Genomic DNA, 24871 nt, shown 5'->3' with positions numbered 1-24871 from the left:
GAGCGCTGGGTCAGAGACCCAGCCTGTGACAGATTGGTTCCTGGACTGTGTGTATCTACAGCAGGTGTTGCAATTCAACACATTGCAAATTTTTCAATTCAATTTTATTTATATAGCACCAAATCACAACAAAAGTCGCCTCAAGGCGCTTCATAGGTACAGAGAAAAACCCAACAATCATATGACCCCCTATGAGCAAGCACTTTGGCAACAGTGGGAAGGAAAAACTCCTATATAACAGGAAGAAACCTCCGGCAGAACCAGGCTCAGGGAGGGGCGGGGCCATCTGCTGCGACCGGTTGGGGTGAGAGAAGGAAAACAGGATGAAAGACATGCTGTGGAAGAGAAACAGAGGTTAATAACAGATATGATTCAATGCAGAGAGGTCTATTAACACATACTGAGTGAGAAAGGTGACGGGAAAGGAAAAACTCAATGCATCATGGGAATCTCCGGCAGCCTACGTCTATTGCAGCATAACTAATGGAGGATTCAGGGTCACCTGGTCCAGCCCTAACTATATGCTTTAGCAAAAAGGAAAGTTTTAAGCCTAATCTTGAAAGTAAACATAGTGTCTGTCTCCCGAATCCAAACTGGAAGCTGGTTCCACAGAAGAGGGGCCTGAAAACTGAAGGCTCTCCCTCCCATTCTACTTTTAAATACTCTAGGAACAACAAGTAAGCCTGCAGAGCGAGAGCGAAGTGCTCTAATAGGGTGATATGGTACTACAAGGTCATTAAGATAAGATGGGGCCTGATTATTTAAGACCTTTAACCTTTTCTAGGTTAACTATGGCATTTGTATGTTCCTGTGCTTATACCTGCATGATGCATGCTGGGATTTATGACCAGCTGACCCTTGGAATTCTCTTAGCAAGTTCTTCTTGCCAGTTTGTGTCCTCTGAAAACACTGCTGTTATAGAATGGAATAAAATGGCAAATAATTTAACACAAATCCGCATATTTATAGTGACAAATGTTTTTTACTTTGTTCAGCCAAATGTGATCTACTTAGGTGCAGACAAAGTCGCTTACGCTGTGGAGCATTACCTGAAACAGAGGTGTACTTTTCGTCAAACGATTGACGGTGAGAACTAAGATTTCTTCCATCAATCCATCCATCTATTTTCTGCTGCTTATCCAGGGCTGGGTCGTGGGGGCAGCAGCCTAAGCAAGGACCTCCCTCTCCCCAGACACCTCCAGGCATTCCCAGGCCAGCTGAGAAAGGTAATCTCTTCAGCGTGTCGTGGGTCTGTCCCATGGCCTCCTTTGGTGGGGCATGCTCGAAGCACCTCATCCAGGAGGGATTCTAGTCAGATCCCTGAACCACCTTGACTGGCACCTTTCCATGTGTAGGAGTTGTGAATTTGCTCTAAACCACTCTTGGATGGCTGAATTCCTCACCTTCTTTAAGGGAGAGCCACCCTTCGGAGATAGCTTATTTACCACCGCTTGTATCCAGGATCTCATTTATTGTGTTCACCAGATCTCAGTACTCAGATCTTGTGATAATAAGCTAGGCTAGGGTAGGGTTTTGCTTTTTTACACTCATCTCTTCCCTTAATTACAATAACCTGATGCAATGTCCTCATCACTGCAGCCGTAGCCCCAATCCACCTGTCAATCTCCTCTTCCTTTCTCCCCTTAATCAGTGCGAGCTGGAGGCCACCAGCTGATGAGCCCAGCAGAACCACATTATCTGCAAAATCAAAGACAATATTCTGAAGCCACTTGGCCATCTACCTGGATATGCCTAGAAATTCTCTATGAACAGAACTGGTGTCAAAGCGCAGCCCTCACTCGGTCCAACACCCACCAGGAATGAGTTATTGCTGACAATGTGGACCAAGCTCCTGCAACAATTACAGAGCTCAAATGGCTAATAGCAACAGGCCAGACACCCCATGCTTCCCATGCTCCTCCCACAGGATACTCCATGGGACCAAGTTGAGTGCCTTCTCCAAATCAACAAAAGACATGTAGAGTGGTTGGGCAAATTCACACACAGTCTTATATATCCTTGAGAGGATAAAGAACTAATCAAATGTTCAGCAACCAGCGAACAAAAATCGCATTGTTCCCCCTTTATTTGAGGTTCGAAAGATGGATTAACATTCCTCTCCAGTACCCTGCCATAGACCGTCCCAGGGAGGCTGAAGAGTATAATTTCCCTGTAGTTAACCCTCTGATACCCCATCCTAAAGATGGTGACCACCACAGCAGTCTGATAATCCAGAGGAACCACTCCAGAGTGCCACATGATGGAGTAGAGTTGCGTCAACCAGGACAACCCTGCAACATTCTGGGCCTTCAGAAACTGTATTGGCAGAAACCTCATTCACCCCAGAAACCCAAACACCAATGAGTTGTTTAACTGCCTCAATGATTTTGCCCTAGTGATGGGCAAGTCTTCCCCCTCATCCCCATACTCCCTTCCACCGCCCGACTGTCTTGTCAGTTGAAGTCAGCAACATCCCACCTACACTATGCACCATGTGAGTAGAACACCCCTTTCCCATCCTGAGTCTCCTGATGGTTTGCCCAAAATTGTTTTGAGGCAGGCTGAAAGTCTTTTTCCTTGTCTCACCAAACTCCTCCCTCACCTGGGGTTTGGTTAAACTATTACTTTAGCTGCATTCCGCTTGGCCTGCTGGTCCACATCTCATTTAGGAATTACCACCATGACAGGCACCAACCACCTTGTAGCCCCAACTCGTTCGCAGCAGCCTCAAACAGAGGTGCAGAACATAGTTCATTTGGACTCAATGTCCCCAGCCTCCCTCAAAATCATTTTAAAGTTCTCCTGGAGAACATTATATCAGAACTTTTTATTTAATGTTCATTACATGTTGTTATTTGTTTACATATTATATTATATAATAAATTGGCTAAATGCACACATATAAGCCAAAATTATGACCACTAAAAGGTGGGGTAAGTTACTTGTGCAGTCTGCATATGTCCAGTCACATGCAAACTATCATTGTTCACTGAACAAACTGCTCTCCCTCATGGACAATCCATCTCAACCACTCCATTCAACACTACTGAGCCATCAGAAATCCTTCCCACTTGTGATTTAACCCTGCTACTAAAAAGAACACCCCAGGAAATCATTCCCACCATTCTCTGTAAAGCTGTAACATAATTCTTCTTTCTGTGACAGGCATGCCACAGAAACGTATGCCCGACAGAACACACCTGTTAGGCAAATGTTTTCACACATACTTTTTCATACATGTAATAATAATAATAATAATAATGTATACTTTATTGATCCCCATGGGGAAATTACTTGTTTTTCTCTGCATTTGACCCATTCACTCAGTGAAGCAGTGGGCAGCCACTAAGCAGGCACCCAGGGCGCAGTATGTAGGGACGGTACCTTGCTCAGGGGTCCCTCAGGGTAGCCGTTCAGTGGATTCGAACCCCCGACTTTCCGATCATGGGGCGACCACTCTACCTACTGAGGTATCCCTGCCCCCATGTATTTCTGCATTATACCCTTTTGCAGTTGTTTCTTCTTTATGGTATACATATTATGTGTTAATGCAATTTGCACTGCTCGGTTGCACTCCTACCTTTTACTCACTCAGGAAAAAATTCTCATAGTATAAGGCCTATAGCACTTGGAATGTGGCGTTTATTTATTGTACACTGTACCATTTTTATTCTTTATCCTGCTACGGTAAAAAAAAAAAGTATCTATGATTGTCATGAGTATGTTTTTTAAAAGACAGTCACTTCTAGTCATAGAAGTGACTAGATGACAGAAACCAGCATGAAAATTTACCTGCTAGGAAGCCTTTGGTCAAAAGTTTGCCCCACTGACTACCTCCTGCCTCAAAATATGAACTCTAGCCTCTTGAATTCCATATCCTGCAACCACATTTCCTGTGCTGAAACAATACTTACAAATTAGTTTATTTAGAGGGAATAAATAGTAATTGTGTTAATGCCAGAATCTAAGACAATGAACCACCACAACAGAGGCTCTAATGTGCTACATGTAATGTGCAAAAATCTCAATGTATTTGCACCCATTCAAACAGCCCAAACAGTGGAGATTGGTGGACTATGTTTCTTTTACAACCCCATAAAAACAAGATCACTCTCATAATCAGGAGAATCAGAATCAGAATACTTTATTAATCCCGAAGGAAATTAGGGGTATATTTTCAGACAAAACCTAAGCCATTGTTTATCTCTATCTAAAGACCAAAAGATAGTGTAGGATCAGTTTTTGGTACATTCCATGGTCATTTCACCTGTGTCTTTCTTCATCCGTTTGAATCTGTATTTTTACTTTGTCACATGACAAAGCCGAAAGAGAGATTGGCTCAAGACAGCCAACAAGACAGCTTGGCTTATAAAAAATATTGCTAAGCTCCATGATCCACCATTGCTGTAAAAACAATGGTCCATTGGCGTGAAAAAATTTGATGAACTTTCAGCAGCTCTGGCTTAGAAATAAAGAAATGCCATTTCCTTAAATCCATTTGATTCCAAATTACAATGCAGAAATGAGAGAAAATCACCCAATTGCATTAACATAGCCTTACGAGGCTTTTTAAAATATGAGCTGGTAAACGACTATCTTGACTTTGTCTTGCCTAATTCTTGTTATAATGTGCTTATTTTTGTTGAAAAAAAATAAGAAAAGATACTCAGTAAAGCCGCTACTCCTCAATGTCAAACAGGAGCCAGTAGAGGTGGTTTAGGCATTTGAGACCTCCTGGAGACCTCCTGAGTAGTGATGATAAATTCGATTCTTTTTACTGAAGCAAGTTTGAATAAGTCACTCACCAAAATGAATCGTGTTTTTTGAGTCACTTGAGTCACTGAGTCAGTTGCCCAGAGAGTGCAAAAAATTTACATTTTCACTCAAACTTAATTTGGTTCTCTTTTCATGTATATCCTACTGCTAAGATGATTGAAAAAGAAAAACAACTATTTTTATAGAGCAAAAAAGAGCAAAAAAAATTTAGATTTCTACAGGGAAAATGTATTTTATTTATTTTTATTTTTATTTTATTAGTATTTTCCTCAAATGTGTCAAATATATATTTTCTCATCTAAATGTCCACTGAGCTGTGAGCCAGGGGGTGGTAATGCACCTTAACAACCAAGTGTTAGGATGCCTGGATTTTTTCCAGTTATGTTATGTTTGAGTTCAGCATTAAAGCTGTTTCGGTTTAAGTTTGTCTCTGGAGTCTGCACCTTGGGTCCTATTCCTGTCTGCACACAGCCACTCATAACAGAAGATCGCGACCAGAACATGGACCCCGCAGACTCTTTTTCCTCGGAGTACAACACTGAGATGGAGCGGATGGTGAGCCTGCTCGACCGCATCACCCAGTGCCCGGATTTAAGGACCATGGCAGTTGGGCTGAGTGCGGTGGAGGCCATCATTCGATATAACCCCCGGCTTAGCCAGTTTGCTAAGGACACTGAGTTGGGGAACACCATAACTGCCTGGAGAGAGCAAGTCAGGGCTGGTGAGCTTGCTCTCTCACTCACTACATCTTCCCCACCGCCGCCCCAGGACAACGCACACTCTGCCTCATCGCCACTACAGGCTTCCTCTCCTTCCTCACACCAGCCGGGACCTTGCTCGCCTGTCCATTCGCCTGCCTTTTTCCTGGCGGCTGTGTGGTCGGAGGATGAGGAGGAGGTCTCCATTTCTCCACCGGTTCCTTTTCCCTCGTCTAGAAGGAAGCAACGCCACCGTCACTCCTCTCCTCGGTCATCCGTCCAGCAACCTGCCTCCGCTGGAGGGTCCGAGGGGCCCCTCCAGCAACCTGCCTCCGCTGGAGGGTCCGAGAGGCCCGTCCAGCAACCTGCCTCCGCTGGAGCGTCCGAGAGGCCCGTCCAGCAACCTGCCTCCGCTGGAGGGTCCGAGGGACCGCTTCAGCCGTCTGTTCCCGCTGGAGGGTCCGAGGAACCGCTCCAGCCGTCTCCTGTCTCCGCTGGAGGGTCCGAGGGGCCCGTTCAGCCTCCTGTCTCCGCTGGAGGGTCCGAGGGGCCCGTTCAGCCTCCTGTCTTCGCTGGAGGGTCCGAGGGGCCCGTTCACCCTCTTGCATCGTCAGCTGGGGGTCCCGGAGGACCCAGCCAGCACATCCCAGTATCTGCTGACGGTTCTGGCGGACCCAGCCAGCACATCCCAGTGTCTGCTGATGGTTCTGGCGAGGCCATTCAGCCACCACCGGCTCCACCGCCTGCAACCTCAACATCCACTCCGCCTGCAGCCTCTGCAGCTCCGCCTGGTCCGGCCTCTGCAGCTCCACCTGGTCCGGCCTCCGAGTGTTCAGCTTCGTCTGCGCCTGAGGTCCCCATGCCGTCTGGTCCTGCTCGTCCTGTCCGGCCTGCTCGGCCTGCTCGTCCTGTCCGGCCTGCTCGTCCTGCTCGTCCTGCACGTCCTGTCTGGCCTGCTCGTCCTGCACGTCCTGTCCAGCCTGCTCGTACTGGACGTTGTTGCCGTCATGGACGGCCCCCTGAACTACGCCGCCGCCGGTGCCTCCTGCCTCCCGCCCGGCCGGCCTCCTGACCTGCTCGGTCGTCGCTGGTGCCTCCCGCCCGGCCGGCCTCCTGACCTGCTCGGTCGTCGCCGGTGCCTCCCGCCCGGCCGGCCTCCTGACCTGCTCGGTCGTCGCCGGTGCCTCCCGCCCGGCCAGCCTCCTGATCTGCTCCGTCGCCGCCGGTGCCTCCCGCCCGGCAGGCCCCCTGAACTCTTTTCTGGGCTCTTGGGCCGTCAGCCTCCGGGCCGCCCCCCTGAACTTTGTGTGGACTGTTTTTCCTGGCCGCCTGCGCCTGTCGTGAGCCTGTGTTTTGTTATGTTGCTTTCTGGGCTCCGGTGTTTGCACTTTTTTTGTTTCTGGCTCCTTGTTTGGTTTGTTTCGAGCCCTCCATCCTGTTTCCCCCACCGCCCACCCTGGTTGGGTTGTTTTTTTGTTTTGGTGTTCGGGTTTGGGCTGTCTGGGAGCCAGCCCTTTAGGGGGGGGGGGGGTACTGTTAGGATGCCTGGGTCGTTGACCCAGGGTTTTTGAGTTATATTATTTATCATTTCTAGTCTTTGGTTTCTTTGAGTTCTGTCTTATGGTTTATGTCTCTGTCTTTTCTAGTTGCTCTGTCTCCCCTGTCAGCTGTATTCCCTTGTCTAGTTCGCGTCTCTGTGTATCCTTAGTTGCTATATCCCCGTGTCCAGTCAGTGTCTGTGTCTGCCCTAGTCCCACGTCTCTGTTCCCTCTGTTGCAGTGCGTGCGAGTCTGTGTCTTTAGTTCAGTCTGTGTCATGTTTCCTGTTTTATTTTGAAAGTCCATGTCTGATGTTAAGGTATTTGGTTTCGCTTCCCCTTGTCTCGTTAGGCCTGATTTGCCCCAGCTGTGTTTCCCTCCTGTTATCCATTCCCTGATTGCTCCCTCTGTGTATTTAAGCCCTGTGTTTCTCTGTGTCTGGGTTGCGATCTACCGTTTATTTTGCTGTGTGTTTTGTCAGTCTGCCGGTGTTAGTTTATTTTGATTTTTTCCCAGTTATGTTATGTTTGAGTTCAGCATTAAAGCTGTTTCGGTTTAAGTTTGTCTCTGGAGTCTGCACCTTGGGTCCTATTCCTGTCTGCACACAGCCGTCACTTAACACCAAGAAGAAGAAGCTGTGAGCAAAGGAGGGGGTGGGGGGGGAGTGAGTGAGAGATTTGCTTATGCTACGATTCAGCACAGCAAGGGAAGGGGGTGGGTGAGTGAGTGAGTGATTCGTTCATGCTACGATTCAGCACAGCAAGGGAAGGGGGTGGGTGAGTGACTGAGTGATTCTTTCATGCTACGATTCAGCACAGCAGAGGAAGGGGATGAGTGAGTGAGTGAGTGATTCGCTTATGCTACCATTCCACACAGGAAGGGAGGGGGTGAGTAACTCAAATGTGCTGTTAGCAGAGCGATGCTACTGTGAACTGAAGAGCTATTGTCTTGATGTGAGCTTTCTACTCAGGGTTTTTTCTTCCAGTTCAGAGCAGAAATGTTTCTGTTAAGAAACTGGCTGTTGTTTTTTTCCGCACAATTTTAATTACAAGCTAGATATATTTCTACTATTGAAATTAGTTTGCTAACAGCAACAGGGATGAGTCAGTGAATGAGTCAGTTGGGCTTGTGAATCATGATTCACGAGTCAGTAAAGTGATTCTCGAGTATTGAACGATATGATTCGCATATCACTACTCCTGAGCACCTAGTAGGTGAGGTGTTTCAGATATGGTCTGGAGGAGGAGGAGACCCAGGAAAGAGGGATTAAATCTCTTGGCTGGCTTGGGAGTGCCTCAGTATCCCTCCAGAACAACTGCAGGCGTGGCAAAGGTTTAGGTACCTCTATCCCAACCCAAGCCTGGATTGGGTGGATGGATAGATGAATGGATGGCACAGTTTTTCTAATATTTGCTCTAATGGTCTGAAAACTTGTTCTTCTTTCGTTTCTTTTTCTTTCTTTTTTCCTTCAATTTTTTGAATTAGAATGATTATTGTTCACTTATATTTATGAGGTCATAGGAACAGAACTGGCTTGCGTACACATTTTGTGATGGCCAACAGTTTTCCTGGGACTTGTGAGAATGAAATTGAAATAGGAAATGGAAGAAGCCCTCTTCAGGTGTGTGTCTGCTTGAAATACACTAATACACTACAAATTGGAGAGTAATGACTTGCTCAGATATGGAAGGCGAAGTTATGTCTCCTAGACCTCAAGACTAGATTTAAATTCGGGAAAGTAAGACAGTTAAGATTATGTTTGTAGGTAAAAAGTAGTAAGTGTATAATATGATGATCTGCCCAAAGATCTACTAACAAAATATAAATCACGTATATTTAGACTTCAAACCCATTAACCAACTTTTTACATTTAGTCCATAAATATTTGAACAGTAGATGGTGAATTTGTTTTCATGTCTGGAGGTTGTTGTAACTCTTCTGTACAAATATGGAGACACATATATGTGCACAAACGCAGACAGTGAAGTTAAACAGGTTATAGCTGCAAAAACTCATGCATCAACATGAAGCACACAGATATGTTTCACATTAGGTGAAGTGCAAGAATGCACCCGAGCCATTCCCCTCTGCTCACGCCAGAAAGCTATCTCTCTCTTTCTATCACTCTCTTAAACTTTTCCTTTCCCTTTCCACTTCACCCTCTAATACTTTGTATGTGTGCTTGCGTATCCAAACCACTGCAGCTCTAATTGAAACCATGTTGGTTCTTTTTTCACTGCCAGACGCTTTCATGACTTCAAACAATTTCTCTGTCTGCAAACACACCAACTGTTGTCCATCTCTGTGTCTAAGTCAATGGTTCCCCTAAATATGGCATTTCAGATCAACAGTTTTTACATTCAGGTGGTTTATAATTGATCATGTGTGTTTCTATGTACAATATTTTCAAGGGTAATATATTTTTTTGTTGGCATTTTCTAAAAATCCAAACTAGGTATCTGATTTCCAGAGTAATTCACAGTTCAGTTTATTTTCAGTTACATAAATATTAAAAGATTAATAACAATATGTAGTTACTTATAACATAATGGCTTACAAGTGTTCTACATTATATGTAGGAGTAGCATCATTATAAATTGATACCTTCCCTTACAGCCAGAAAAAGGTTACCTTTGCCACAAGTCTTAACGCCTCTGCATCTGTTTGCCATTTAGTCTCTTATTATACAATAATTTACAACCCCAATCCCAAAGAAATTGGGATGCTGTGTTAAAATGTAAATAAAAACAGAATGCATAGAGTTCTGAATGTCACGAACAAATGTTTTATTCACAATAGAACACAGAAAACATATCCAACAGTCAAACTGAGAAGAAGTACAATTTATTTTAATTATTATTTTGAATTTGATGAAATACTGTGATACAGGGTAATGTTTATTACTGTGGTATTGCAAACAAATGCAGAACCCAGGCAAAAAAATTAGGCACATGAATCAGTTAAAGACTTTATTCAATCATGATATGTTTACAAACAATGATACAAATGTTTACAGAGATGAACAAACAAACAAAAACTCATGAATGAGCCTTTACTTAGGCAAGAGTCAGAGATTGACTTAACACAAGGATTACATTAACTAGAACGAGAGACTGTGCTAGCAGGGAAAATGGAAACTGGCAGTGAGAAGCTGGGCAAGATCTGGGAGGGAGGAGAGGGAGGTGAGTTTAGCAACATTTTCCACAGGCTTCCTGTGAGAGCAGGAAGGCTGTGTGGAGTGGCTCCTAACTAAACATACAGTTTAGTTGGGATGCCAGGCAACAGGAGATAAATGGCATCCAGCAGAGGTTGGTGAATGCACATGGAAATAGTTTCTGAGGCAGACAGGGTTAACACTGGAGACAAAAAAAGGTATGGTATCACACGGGAACAAGTAGCAAGGAAAGAGCAAACAAACTGGCCTGTTTACCACACAAGGTGAGCTGATAACAGGACTGACAGGATTCAGTAACCATCACAGTGGCAGCTGTGCCAAATGGAACAGCTGCTAGTAGATGAGACACACCTGGAATAGCTAACTGAAGGCCAGACAGTCCTACTACCCAAGGATCCCCAGCAGGGACCGGTCGCATCCCACTAGCAGCCAATAACCTGCCTCAGTACCACATGATCAGGCATCATAGCAGCTAAGATGAACAGGGACATGGCTCAATACATGAGCAGGCCACAGAAAGGAACTGGCAGGAACACCAGAAGGGGCCACCAGCTCCCGGTAGACAGAGCAGTCCAGGCTCACCAACCTGTGCGTCACCTGCATTGACTAGAAGAAGGCCTATGGCTCAATGCCCCACCCATGGATCCTGGAATGCCTAGAACTACACAAGATCAACAGGACGTTAAGAACCTTACTCAAGAACTCAATAGGGATGTGGCGAACAACACTTAAGGCCAACTTCAAGCCAACTGCACAAGTCACCATCAAGTGCTGGATTTACCAAGGAGGTGTTCTGTCCGTACTGCTGTTCTGCATAGGGATGAACCCCCTTAAGTGAGATCATCGACAAGACTGGCTACAGATACCGACTATGGAATTGAGCATGCATTAGCCGCCTCCTGTACATGGATGACCTCAAACTGTATGCCAGTCGTGGATGAGACATTGATTCACTGATTCAAACCACTAGGATCTATAGCAATGACATTGGAATGTCATTCAGACTGTTGAAGTGTAGTCGGCTGGTAACAAAGAGAGGGAAAGTAGTCAGAACTTAGGGGATTGTACGACTTCGAGGACAGCTACAAGTACCTGGGAATCCCACAGGCAAATGAGAACCATGGCAAGGCTGATAGGAAAGCTGCAACCACCAAATACTTGCAAAGAGTAAGGCAAGTCCTGAAGAGTCAGCTGAACGGGAAGAACGAGATCTGGGCAATCAACACCTACGCCCTCCCAGTGATCAGATGGGATAATAAGATGAAGGTGCAGATTGTGTAAAGATGCCTCTGAGACAATCCAGCAGATAACAGTAAGGTGCAAGCAACCAGGGCATACATGGAATGCCATAATCAAGTGGCCGCCATAGTATACAGGAACATTTATGTCGAGTATGGCCTGGAAGTCCCAAGGCCAAGGTGGGACATGCCCCCCAGAGTGGTGTAGAATGACTGAGCTAAGATCCTGTGGGACTTCCAGATACACATGGGCAAAGTGGTGATGGCTAACCTAGTGTTGGATAAGCAGAAGAAGATAGCCACAGTAATAGATGTAGCTATACCAAGTGAAAGCAACATGAGAAAAAAGAAAAGTAAGAAGCTCGAGAAGTACCAAGGGCTGAAAGAAGAGCTTTATAAAATGTTATCTCAGATTGTATTTTGACAGGTCTTTGAGCTTGATGGTTTGGGTTATGCTCTGACATCCACTGTCAACTATGGGACCTTTTAAAGACAGGTGTGTGCCTTTCCAAATCATGTCTAATTAACTGAATTTAGCACAGATAGACTGAAATCAAGTTGTAGATGATCTGCGGAAACATAATGCTCAATTTTGAGAGTCATGGCAAAGACTGTTACCTATTTATGATATATTTTGTTTTTATTTGCAATAACTTTGAAAGAAATTCAAGCAAGCTTTTTCCACATTGTCATTATGGAGTATTCTGTGTAGAATATTGAATTAAAAAAAATAGAAAAATTGGCATTTCCTGTGAAAATGCTGTGTGGATGCTGTAAAGCTGAAGCTGTTTGCTAAAACTAGCTGAAAAAGCTGAAAAGTTGCAAAAACTGTAAAAACTTTGCAGAAGCATAAGAAATTTGCAAAAAATGTAATGACTTAGCAGAACTGCAATAACTTAAAAGAAACGTGATTCTTGGCAGATATATAATAAAAGAGCAGAACTTATATTGTAAATATTGTAACTTAGCAGGAACATGGTAACTTCTCAGAAATACAAGAATTTAGGAGAAATACTATAAGATAACAGAAATACTATATTTAGCAAAAATACTTAAACATTACAGAAATACTATGATTTAGGAAAATACTACAATATAGCTGAAATACTCTGATTCAGCAGAAATACTGTGATTTAGCAGAAATGCTGCAATTTGGCAGACAAACTATGATTTGGCACAAATATTATAACATACCATGATTTAGCAGAAATACTATATTTAGTAAAAAAAACAACAACTATAATTTAGTAGAAACACTATGATTTGGCAGAAATACTATGATATAGCTGAATTAATATGATTTAGAACAAATACTATGATTTAGCAGAATAGTAATAACTCACTTGGAAATATTGGAAAAGCAAAATGACCAGCTGAAAAAAGCTGAACATGGTTAAATTCCCTCAAAACTAATTGTTGTTCACCTGTGAGAAATGGGCAGAAATAAAAAAACAAACAAAACAAACAAAAAAAACAAAAACAAGAAAGAACAGCCAACAAATACACACAATTACAAATATGGACATATATGGAAAAGCAAGTGCACAGAGAGACACACACACACAGGATGTCTGCCAGTCAACCAGTCTGAATATATTCAATTTGAATCCTACAATGAGATTTTGCCAAGAAAGGGTCTCTCTCTCTCTCTCTCTCTCTCACACACACACACACACACACACACACACACACACACACACACACACACACACACACACACACACACACACACACACACACACAGTGCTTCTGTGAAGTTATTACAAGTTTAAAACCTTTTTCAAATGCTGACATCAGCTTTTTTCAGCTTTATATTTTCAACTGTATCTATGACAGTCAAACAGCTTGGATCTGCCCAATTTGAATCCACCAGTCAGAGATGCTGCTTCTGTCTGCTTTGTCAGGCTGTGTAGTTGTTCCTGTCAATACAGCTGCACCCCTTCCTAACATAGACAGAGACATGGGCTTTCTGCAAAATATTTCTGACATGGAGCATTAACATAACATATTAGCAAAAATATTGTGACTTAAGAGAGACGTGATATTTTAACAGAAAAACTATAATTTGGCAGAAATACTATGATTTGGCAGAAATACTATATTTAGTAGAAATACTATATTTAGCAGAAATACTATGATTTAGAAAAAACACTATGATTTACCATAAATACTAAAAAATACCCGAAATACTATGTGATAGCAGAAATACTATGAGTTAGCAGAATATTAATAACTTAAATAGAAATATTGGAAAACAAATATTACCAGCTTAACAAGGTGAATTTTCCTCAAAACTACTTATTGTTTAACTAAAACAAATTTTAACAAACTTTAGAAAAACAGGAAAGAACAGCCAGCAGATACGCAAAATTAGAGCTATGGGCACATATGGAAATACATGTACAGAGAGACACACACACATACAGGATCTATGCCAGTCAACCAGTCTGGATATATTTAATTTGAATCCACTAATGAGATGCGGCCTAAAAACGGTCTCTCTCTCTCTCACTCTCACACTCACACACACACACGCAAACACACAGAGAGAGAGAGCAGAAAGTGAGCAGGGGCTGTTAATAGTGTTTCTTCTAATGTCGTGTCCAAATTCATGGGCTGCATCCTCCTGAGGCCGCATTTGTAAACCGACGTCACAGCGACGCGCCCGCTTTGAGACGACCAAGCCCTCAGCTGCCACACCACTTCCACCCGCCCCCAGCACTGGCACACTAACACTTAGGGAGCACCAAGTGAGGTGTGTTCTAAGGTCAGTGAATCCCAGGAAGGCGGCAGGTCCTGATGGAATACATGGAAAGGTTCTCAGAGCATGTGCTGACGAACTGACCGGAGTCTTCACTAAAATCTTCAACCTTTCCTTGTCATCAAACACCGTCCCGCCCTGCCTCAAAACCTCCACCATCATCCCCATCGCCAAGAAGACAGCTGTGGCCAGCCCAAATGACTACAGGCCTGTTGCACTTACGCCTGTAGTGATGAAGTGCTTTGAGAGACTGGTCTGTCAGCACATCAGGGCCGGTCTGCCTCCCACTCTGGACCCCCACCAATTTGCCTACAGGACAAATCGTTCCACCGAGGACGCTATCACCATAGCGCTCCACACTGCGCTGAGTCACCTGGAGCACCGAGGAAGCTATGTGAGAATGCTCTTTCTGGACTTCAGCTCAGCATTCAATCATATCATCCCGGAGATCCTGGTCCAGAAACTGTCTCACCTGGGACTCTCCACCCCCATCTGCCTCTGGATCAAGGACTTCCTGACAAATAGACCACAGTCTGTCAGACTCGGCCCCCACCGGTCCAGCACCATCACACTCAGCACCGGGTCTCCACAAGGATGTGTTTTGAGTCCCCTCCTGTTTACGCTCTACACATCCGACTGCTCCCCTACCCATCTCTCAAACACCATCATAAAGTTCGCGGATGACACCACAGTGGTTGGACTCATCTCAAGGGGGGATGAGTCGGACTACAGAGATGAGGTCAACAGACTGACTGAGTGGTGTCCAACTGAACACCACGAAAACTAAAGAACTTATCTTGGACTTCAGGAAGGGCAGAGCAGACCCGGCCCCACTTTACATTCACGGGAGCTGTGTGGAGAGGGTACACTCCATGAGGTTTCTGGGCGTGCAGATATCTGATGACCTCTCCTGGACTGCAAATACTACAGCGGTGGTTAAAAAGGCCCAGCAGCGTCTCCACTTTCTGAGAGTGCTCAGGAGGAACAACCTGGAGGAGAGGCTGCTGGTGACATTTTACAGAGCCACCATAGAGAGCATCCTAACGTACGGCATAACAACATGGTATGCAGGGTGCTCAGCTACAGACAGGAAAGTACTGCAGAGGGTCATCAACACAGCCCAGAAGATCACTGGCTGCTCTCTGCCCAGCCTGGAGGTCACTGCAAACTCTCGGTACCTCAGCAGAGCTGGCAATATCATCAAGGACCACTCTCACCCCAGCAACCAACTGTTTGAGCTATTACCGTCAGGCCGACGGTACAGGTCACATAAAACCAGGACAAATAGATTCAGGGATAGCTTCTTTCCCAGAGCTATCACCGTAGTAAATAAGCACAAAAACAATTGAACCTATTCCATACCGTCACTGTCATTATATTATGCTGCTATTCATACTGTCATTATATTAATGCTGCTATCCTGTATATATTGTACATACTATTGTTTGAGTACTTAGGATTGTTTTTTTTGTACTTTTTATATTTTACATTTATATTTATTATTGAAACTTGCACCAAGGGAGTGGCACTCCAATTTCGTTGTACTCTGTACAATGACAATAAAGGCTATTCTATTCTATTCAAAGGCTGTCCCAATTCATCGACTCCTCCGAATGCAGCCGACAAATGCGTCCTCCTTTTCCCCGAATTTGAAGGATGGTCGGGTGTGTCCTTCGTGGCCTACCATATCCCAGAATTCATAGCGCGGCCCAGCCAAACTCTAGTTTCCAACAATGGCGGCCACTACTAAGTTTTAAAATTACTGATACTAATATTTCTGGGTCACAAAATAAACTTTTAACATATTTTCAGGGTAGAAAGTAGCTGTGTAAACATCAAATATCTGCTCGGTTTATCAAGATATCGCATATTAGCAAAAGTGCTTCGACGTTTTCGGAGATGTCTGCTACCCACCAGCTCGATAGCTAGCCGGGAGCCCGAAAGTCACTGAAGCCGCCGAGAACGGCACAACTCCCGGCACATCATTTTCAGATCACTGCAGATTATTAGATTAGATTAGATAAAATAAAACTTTAGGTGGGTTCCTCCTTGGTTTTTACACAGCTGACTAAACGTCAAACAGAAAACTGATTAAACAGAAGTATGAGACGGTCGAGAATTTACGCCAGTGTCCTGTTATATTTTAGATAGCAAGGAGCAGACGACCGAGTTTATTAAACTCCACCGAGACAGCTGTGACGCTAATCAGAAGGCTAGACCATCCAATTTTGCCAGCCGTTTACTTCCGGCCTACCCGACCTTCTGAGGACCCGGCCCACGTAGACCGCGAAGGCCGGGTCCTCAGGAGGATGCAGCCCATGAATTTGGACACGACCTACGTTTCCAGGTCAGTCAAACAGCCTGGAGCTGCTCAATTTGAATCCACCGATCAGAGAGGCTGCCTGTTTCCCCCCTAAACAGCTGCACCTGGTGCAGCCCTTTACACACACACAGGCACAGAGAGAGCTCATGGCCAAATGATAAAAGGTTAATGAAAAATTCTTGAATTGTGAGTGTCTTCAGAAGTGTCTGAAGATATATTGGCACAAGACAAGCCTCATGTCTTAACTTTGCTTCGTTAAGGAGATATGACGATTTGAAAATGCGTCTCATTAGAGAATTCCAGCGCTGATTTTGAACAAGCTCTCCATTGACCGTCTATGGAGAGTATTCAGACTTCGTGTTGCTCTGAGGAGATTTGCAAAAACCTGTAACTCCCACAACAATGATAGTGACATTTTCTGAAAGCCAGCAAAAATACCTACGTTTTGATGCATAATTTGTGGGGTTTGAGTAGAAATTGAGCGAGTAGCAAGAAGTTGTTCGGACATGAAGAGAAAATTCAAAAAGCTCAAATGTCCACTCTAAGTTAATTGCATAGCAACCATAACGACGCATGTATTTTCTGAAAAATCACAAAGCTGCAACTGAAAACTTGAAGAGGCATTAAATTAAAACGGTAACAGATATGAAAAAGCTGAATCGTACATGGATAGCCCAATAATTTGAGAACGTTTTAAAGTTTGAATGGTGTTTCTACGTGAAAGTATGAGGATGTAGTTGAGTTTCAAAATCAAGCAAGTTTTAGCAGAATTTTGGAAGTTAAAAAGTTAAAAAAGTATAATAGTAATAATTACCAAAAGTCATAGCAAGCATTAGCAGAAAGAGCAGAACAGTTGAGTTTGAACGGTGAAAAACGGCTGAAAACTGAGGGAGTAGTTAAGCGGCAAGGAAAGCAGCAACTTGAAGAATAAAGGATAAAGAATAAAGACAAACAGGAACTCAATAGTTTGGATGCCTTAAAGCATCCACACAACAACAACAACAACAACAACAACAACACATTTTATTTAAAAATAGCACCTTTCAAAGCACCCAAGGACACTGTACAACAAATAAAAACACAAAAACTGGAAATATACACAATAATAAGAATAACAGATAAAAGTTAAGAGCATACAGAGGTTTAAACATAAGCAATTTTAAACAGATGAGTTTTGAGGGTGGATTTAAAATGAGGGAATGAACTAATATTTCTGAGGTCAGGGGGTAAGGAATTCCAAAGTTGAGGGGCAGAGCAACTAAAAGCCCCGCCCCCCATTGTAATCAGATGAGCGGAAGGAACAGAGAGAGAAAGAGAAGATGAAGATGTGAGGCACCGGGATGTGAAGTTCATCTGTACTAAATCAGAGAGGTATGGTGGAGAGAGAGAATGAATAGCCTTAAATGTATAAAGGATTATTTTAAAATGGATGGGAAACTTAGAGAGGTAAATCTGGGTGTCATCGGCATAGCAGTGGAACTGCATGTTATATTTACGAAAAATGTGTCAGAGTGGAAGAAGGTAAAGGATGAAAAGGAGGGGCCCGAGGACAGATCCCTGGGGCACCCCAGTAGATAGAGGAGAAGGCTTAGAAGTGAAGGATTTTAATTGAATGAACTGAGTGCGGTCAGACAGGTATGATTTAAACCAGGCTAATGGAGTATGAGAGAGACCAATAGAAGCTAATCTACTAAGAAGAATGGGATGAGAGATGGTTTCAAAGGCTTCACTCAGATCAAGGAGAATAAGGATGGAGAGGAGACCAGAATCAGCTGCCATAAGAAGATTGTTTGTTATTTTTATAAGAGCAGTTTCGGTGCTATGCAGAGGACGGAAACCAGACTGGAACTGTTCGTAAAGGTTATTATCAGTTAGGTGTAGATGGACTTGTGAAGCAACTATTTTTTCAAGAATTTTTGAGAGGAATGGTAGATTGGAGATAGGACAAAAATTGTTAAAGTTGTTGGGATCTAGACCTGTTTTTTTCAGGATTGGGGTAATGGCGGCAACTTTGAAAGAAACAGGAACAGTTCCAGTTGTGAGTGAAGAGTGAATAATAGCAGATATGAGGGGAAGGAGAGAGGGTAAACTGGCTTTGACAAGGACAGTGGGGATAGGATCAAACTGGCAGGTAGAAGGCTTTGATTTGTGGATGAGATCAGCAATATCAATTAAAGACAGAAGTTGAAAAACAGAGAGGAAGTGAGAAGGGGGTGGAATTACGACAGAGGAGCTACATTGAGCATTAGGGACCAAGTCAAGGTGTATTTCATCATTTACAAACTGTATTTCATATTTACTTGGGTTATCTCAATCTAATAGTAAGATGTTTTTGGTGATCTTACACATTTATTAGAGTGATAAATATACAAATACTTTTTCCCAGCACTGAAAAAGCATAAACCATCTATTAGGAGGAATGTATTTGTTATAATAATTAAATCCATGACGTTTCCATCATAATCTGTCTCTTCTCTGTCCATATATACACATAATGCGTGTCCAAATTATTATTTTCCTCTTGACCAATTACCCAGACTTGGGAGAACAAATAAACAAAGGCACTCTCATTACAAATGTTTTAGGACTGCTCATCACCGATGATCATATAAAATACATAAGGTTGAATTAAAGCATTTAATATATTCAAGAAAATTAAATTCAGGATTTTCTTGCATATTGCTAGCACAAAGGTGCAGAAAGACCTTGCACAATGGTTTGTGTGATGGGCTTTTCTTTTGATGCTGCATTTTGCTGCATTCTGAGTGAACCAGTGAGCACATCTATATTGCCTAACACAGAAAAAAGGAAACAAAATTTCAGAACATGTGGATTAACTAAGTATTATCAATCTTTTTGTCTCCGTCTATTGAAGGTGTCCATTAGCCAACAGGACGTGTCCTCTTGGTCAGACCTGGAGCAACAGGCAATGTAGGTGCATCAGTATCACTGCCAGTATGCATGTCAATCCTCTTCCTCCACTAGTGTTCCCTACAAAGCCCTCCCAGCAGCACACTGGTGAGTGTATCTTTTTTTTCATTTTTTAAGAAAATACTGCAAAGTTACAGTTGGTTATTTTACCCAAGCAATTTTGAAAAAAAAAAAAAAAAGAGAGAGTAAGAAAAACAACAATTATAGCTGGTGACAGGCATGCAGTAGGCATAAGATTATCATCTGCTTCCACAAAGTTAAATCTGCAGTACTAAGCAGTGTTAATGGTACTGTGTGGTTCTTACTTTTGCATGTAGTTGCACTACTTAAAATCAAACCTCATCACCGAATTCATGAGAAATTAAAGTACTCTAATTAAATCAGCTACTGTTCAACAGTCCAGCCTAGAAGTAATAAATGCATAAACTAGTTTTTCATTATGGCTCTGAAGAAAATGTTTCTAATTTTAGAGATATGCATATTTGTTGTGTACATTGAAGGACATATGCTGGTCAAAAAAGACCGTAATGCCATCCAGAGTAAGGATCTAGTTAGATACCATGTTTTTAAAATGTTTAGTACCAAGTACAATAACCTAATTTTTATCTGAATTTAGAATTTATGTCTTTAACATATACCTACAGTAAAACTAATTGTTGTGAGTCATCTGGCATCATGGATAGATAAAGCCTTGTTAGCCTTGTTGTAGCCTTTTTCAAAAGGCTACAAGAGCTACATGCCCACAGAGGCTTAAGGGTATTTTCAAAAGTACAGCATGAACTGTTTAGGAATTACAGTTATTTACACATTGTTCCCATTTTAAAGGTTTTTAATAATAATGGATTGGATTTATATAGCGCTTTTCAAGGCACCCAAAGCGCTTTACACCACAGACTGGAACATGTTTAAGCAGGCTGCCACCTATAACAACACCACTGACCTCCAGGAGTACGCAGAGACTGTTACTGCCTACATCAACAAGTGTATTGAGGATGTAACAGTCACGAAAACCATAACTGTCCGGGCAAATCAAAAACCATGGATGACAGGAGAGGTCTACAGGCTGCTGAAAGCTCGGAATGTTGCCTTCAGAGATGGAGACGAGGCGAGCCTGAGGACAGCTAGGGCCAACCTTTCCCGTGGCATCAGAGAGGCTAAGAGACAGTACTCCAGGAAAATATCTCATCACTTCAAAGACAGCAGAGACTCACGGAGCCTGTGGCGGGGCATTCAGACCATCACAGATTACAAGCCCCCACCACAGACCTGTGATAGCACTATCCCCCTGCTGAACGAGCTGAATACTTTCTTTGCTCGCTTTGAAGCCCAAAACAGCACCACTGCACAGAAGACCCCACCCCCTCCTGGTGACCAGGTGATGACTCTGTCCCCGGACAGCGTGAGGAGATCCCTCAGCAGGATCAATGCACGTAAAGCTCCGGGTCCTGACAACATTCCTGGTCGTGTACTGAGAGACTGTGCAGTGGAACTCACTGATGTCTTCACAGACATCTTCAACATATCACTCATCCAGGCTGTCGTCCCCACATGTTTTAAAGCCACCACAATCATTCCGGTTCCAAAAAAGTCATCTCCCTCCTGCTTTAATGACTACCGTCCTGTTGCACTTACTCCCATCCTGATGAAGTGCTTCGAACGACTAGTCATGCAACACATCAAGACTGTCCTGCCCCCCTCCCTGGATCCCTTCCAGTTTGCGTATCGGCCCAACCGCTCAACCGATGATGCCATCTCCACTGCACTCCACTCAGCACTCACACACCTGGACAAAAAAGACTCATATGTTCGAATGCTGTTCATAGATTTCAGTTCAGCATTCAACACTATAATCCCCCAACAGCTCACTCAAAAACTGGTCCAGCTGGGGCTCAACACCTCACTGTGCAACTGGCTGTTGGATTTCCTCACCGGAAGACCTCAAGCAGTACGGGTCGGCAGTAATACATCCAGCACCATCATTTTAAACACGGGGGCCCCGCAGGGATGTGTGCTGAACCCCTCCTCTTCACTCTGCTGACCCATGACTGCACTCCATCATATAGCTCCAACCTCTTCATCAAGTTTGCGGACGACACAACGGTGGTGGGTCTCATTAGCAACAGGGATGAGACCGACTACAGAAGTGAGGTGAGACGCCTGGCCACGTGGTGTGCTGACAACAATCTCTCTCTGAATGTGGAGAAGACGAAGGAGATTGTTGTGGACTTCAGGAGAGTGCACACCCAACATGCTCCTCTGACCATTGACGGAGCGTCTGTGGAGAGAGTGAGCAGCACCAAGTTCTTGGGTGTGCACATCACAGAGGATCTCTCCTGGACGTACAACACCACAGCACTGGCCAAGAAATCACAGCAGCGTCTCTTCTTTCTCCGCAAACTAAGAAGAGCAGGAGCACCAGCCCCCATCATGTACACTTTCTACAGAGGCACCATCGAGAGCATCCTGTCGAGCTGCATCACTGTGTGGTTTGGAGCCTGCAATGCGTCCTGTCATAGAACCCTCCAACGCATAGTGAGAGCTGCAGAGAGGATCATTGGTGTCTCTCTCCCCTCCCTCCAGGACATTTACAGCACCCGTCTCACTAAAAAATCCCTTTGCATAGCGGCTGATCCCACGCACCCAATGCAAAGCTTCTTCAAGCTGCTGCCGTCAGGGAGGAGACTGCGGAGTCTCCAGGCCAGGACCAGCAGACTGAAGGACAGCTTCATCCATCAGGCTGTCAGGAAGCTTAACTCCCTCCCGATTCTGCCCCCTCTCCCCTCTTCTCCTCCATGATCTCACTGAACTCTGTCACATACACACACACACACACACACTCTCTCTGACTCACTCACTGGCCTGCACCAGTTACCAGTCACTTTGTGGAGCATTGGACTGCCATTACCTCATAAGACTTTGTTGTTACACTATCTCTTACCGTATATTACTAAATCTCCATTTGCACTATTTGCCTATTTGCACTACTCTGCCTGGTTTACACTCAATGTCATTTACCCTTACCTGAATATTGTATATTGTATATTGCATAGATTTCTTGTTAAATTGTATTGTATTTATTTAAATTTTTACTTTTTTAATTATTTTATTTGCATTTTTTAAATCACTCTTATATTTAAATGTTCATTTGCTATTTCATCTAGGGTTTGAGAGTAACGAAATTTCTATTCTCTGTATGTCCTGTACATGTGGCAGAATTGACAAATAAAGTTGACTTTGACTTTACAATGCCACTATTCATTAACTTTTGCATTCACACACTGGTGGAGGCAAGCTACAGTTGTAGCCACAGCTGCCCTGGGGCAGACTGACAGAGGCAAGGCTGCCCTATTGCACCATTGGCCCCTCTGGTCAACACCAGTAGGGTAAAGTGTCTTGCCCAAGGACACAACGACCAGGACAGAAAGCCCAGGGATCGAACCGGCGACCTTCCGGTTACAGATACGCTTCCCAACCCCCTGAGCCACGAGTCTTGGATGAAAATCTTTTTCATTCATTGTTTGACTGAAGTCTACAACCCTGTGCTATCACAAATGCGTATCTCCTCCGTTGAGATACTCTGCCAGGACTTTAAGATGAGATAGAAAATAATTCATTTATCAAATATTTGGGAAATTCTTTCGTCACAATAACAAAAGTGTTATATGATATATAACATATATATATGATATATGATATATATACAATATATATATGATGAAGCATTATATGATAAATATATTGTAAAAAACTATTGAACATGATCTAAAAGAATCTGTCCTTGAGGAAACAGAGCCAGAACCTTTGGAAACATCTCCAAAGGTTTCCAGTTTGCAGCCAACAATAAAGTCTTCCTGATCAGTTTGTTTACTTTGTGGTATCACCAGCTCTGGTGTTGCTCCCACAGGACACCTCAGCCAAGTCGTCTGTGTAGCCTAGTGTAATTTCTGTGTCTCTCTGCCCAACATCCTCTGTGCCATTTCTGCTCTTCATCCCGTGTTTGTATGATTTTAGGTTTGTTCTTTAGCTGTTCCCAGTTTAGGTTACGTTTTAGTTTTGCCCTCACTTTTGTTGTGTTCACTTTCTGCAATAAAGCTTACTCGCATCACAGCCAGTGCCAGCAGTTTGGGTCCTTCCTTCACTACACCACACGACTGCTGCCACAGCCGTGACAATAGTTGTTTCTGTGTGGCATGTACTTAAGTTACGGAGTGAATTTGTATCTGAACAGCAGTCTTGGAACTTTTTCTGAAAGCCAGGTCTCAGTGAAAATTAGAGCTCTCTTATTTCTCATTGTGTTGTAATCCTGGCTCTCAGCTTGTCCAGTTTATTTTGCGGAGACCTAGAAAAGGGTTTGGACCCCACTGGGTAGTACTTGACACTATGGCAGACTGCAAAGGCCTGGCAGTGTCTCAATGGAGGAGATACTGCATTTGTGATGGCACAGGGTTGTAGACTTCAGCCAAACAATAAGTGAAATAGATTTTCATCCAAGCATCAATAACAATCCTTACATTGAACAATATGTTGTGCAGTGACTGTTGAACCTTTAAAAATGGGAACAATATGTAAATACAGCTGTAATATCTAAACAGTTCATGCAGTACTTTTGAAAATATCTATTGAAAGCATGTATTTTAATCACATAATAATTGGACACAGGGTACGGAGCAAAATTACAAAAGTGGTGTCACTGACAAAACACTACATGTACAACAACACAAGCAAATTCAACTGAGACCAAAAAATTCAACAAACTCAATAAACTGAAAAAAGGACAAATTAGCAGTTTCTGTGAGACCAGTTGCAAAGTTCTAGAATCGAAAAGACAAGTTTCATTTTCATCTGCAGCCAGGTTCATGGCAGAAAGCTAGGCTTTATAGTGCAGGTAAACTACAACACCAAAATTCCTATACAACCTCTTTCATGTCATGTAAGTTATTGTGAGTTGACTGTATTGTAGCCTTGTTTAGAAATCTAATGACTATAATGAAGCCTGTGGGCTGTGAAATATTATTGTTGGTATTTAAGGTTAGAGTAGAGAGATTCAATTAGATTAGATATAACTATTAGAGGAAATTCAGAGTAACCTTACATGATAACACTATTCACTCATAATAATGAGGATGTCTTTTTTATGTATGTGTGCAGAGTGGTTTGCCCTGGTGCAGGTGTGCGTAGCGGTCAGTTGAAGAATCCGCAAGTTTCTCTGTGAATTTCCCATTAAGTCGTTGCGCACTCGGTGCTTGTTTAGGGCTTTTTTTCGCTGTAAAAAGAAGTTTTCTTCCCACGCACAGCAGACGCTAATATTTTTTGTCACTTTTTATGGAATCAAACTCAAAGTAAGGTCAGTACTTCCACGCTTTAAATGCTGCACGCTCATACTCTCTCCCGCACTCGATATATTATCCACTGTTGATCTGCACACAGCTGT

At 43.4% G+C, this 24871-nt stretch overlaps 1 protein-coding gene across 3 annotated transcripts in view; it reads left to right on the top strand.

The window, feature by feature from the left end:
* The window catches only part of vegfc (vascular endothelial growth factor c), a 98176-nt gene that overhangs the window by 56632 nt on the left and 16673 nt on the right, over window positions 1–24871 (top strand). For 2 of the 3 annotated variants that reach the window (XM_040004158.1, XM_040004157.1), the window contains exon 5: window positions 19385–19527. In XM_040004158.1, coding sequence (XP_039860092.1) covers window positions 19385–19527 — 143 coding nt within the window. Of the gene's footprint in view, window positions 1–1143; window positions 4927–19384; window positions 19528–24871 lie in introns of those variants that run through there. The other variant, XM_040004159.1, reaches the window with a different exon arrangement.

This window comes from Simochromis diagramma, unplaced genomic scaffold (assembly GCF_900408965.1).
Source record: "Simochromis diagramma unplaced genomic scaffold, fSimDia1.1 OVJJ01000565.1, whole genome shotgun sequence".
Classification (NCBI taxonomy): Eukaryota; Metazoa; Chordata; class Actinopteri; order Cichliformes; family Cichlidae; genus Simochromis; species Simochromis diagramma.
This window is presented reverse-complemented; position numbering and strand designations above follow the sequence as displayed.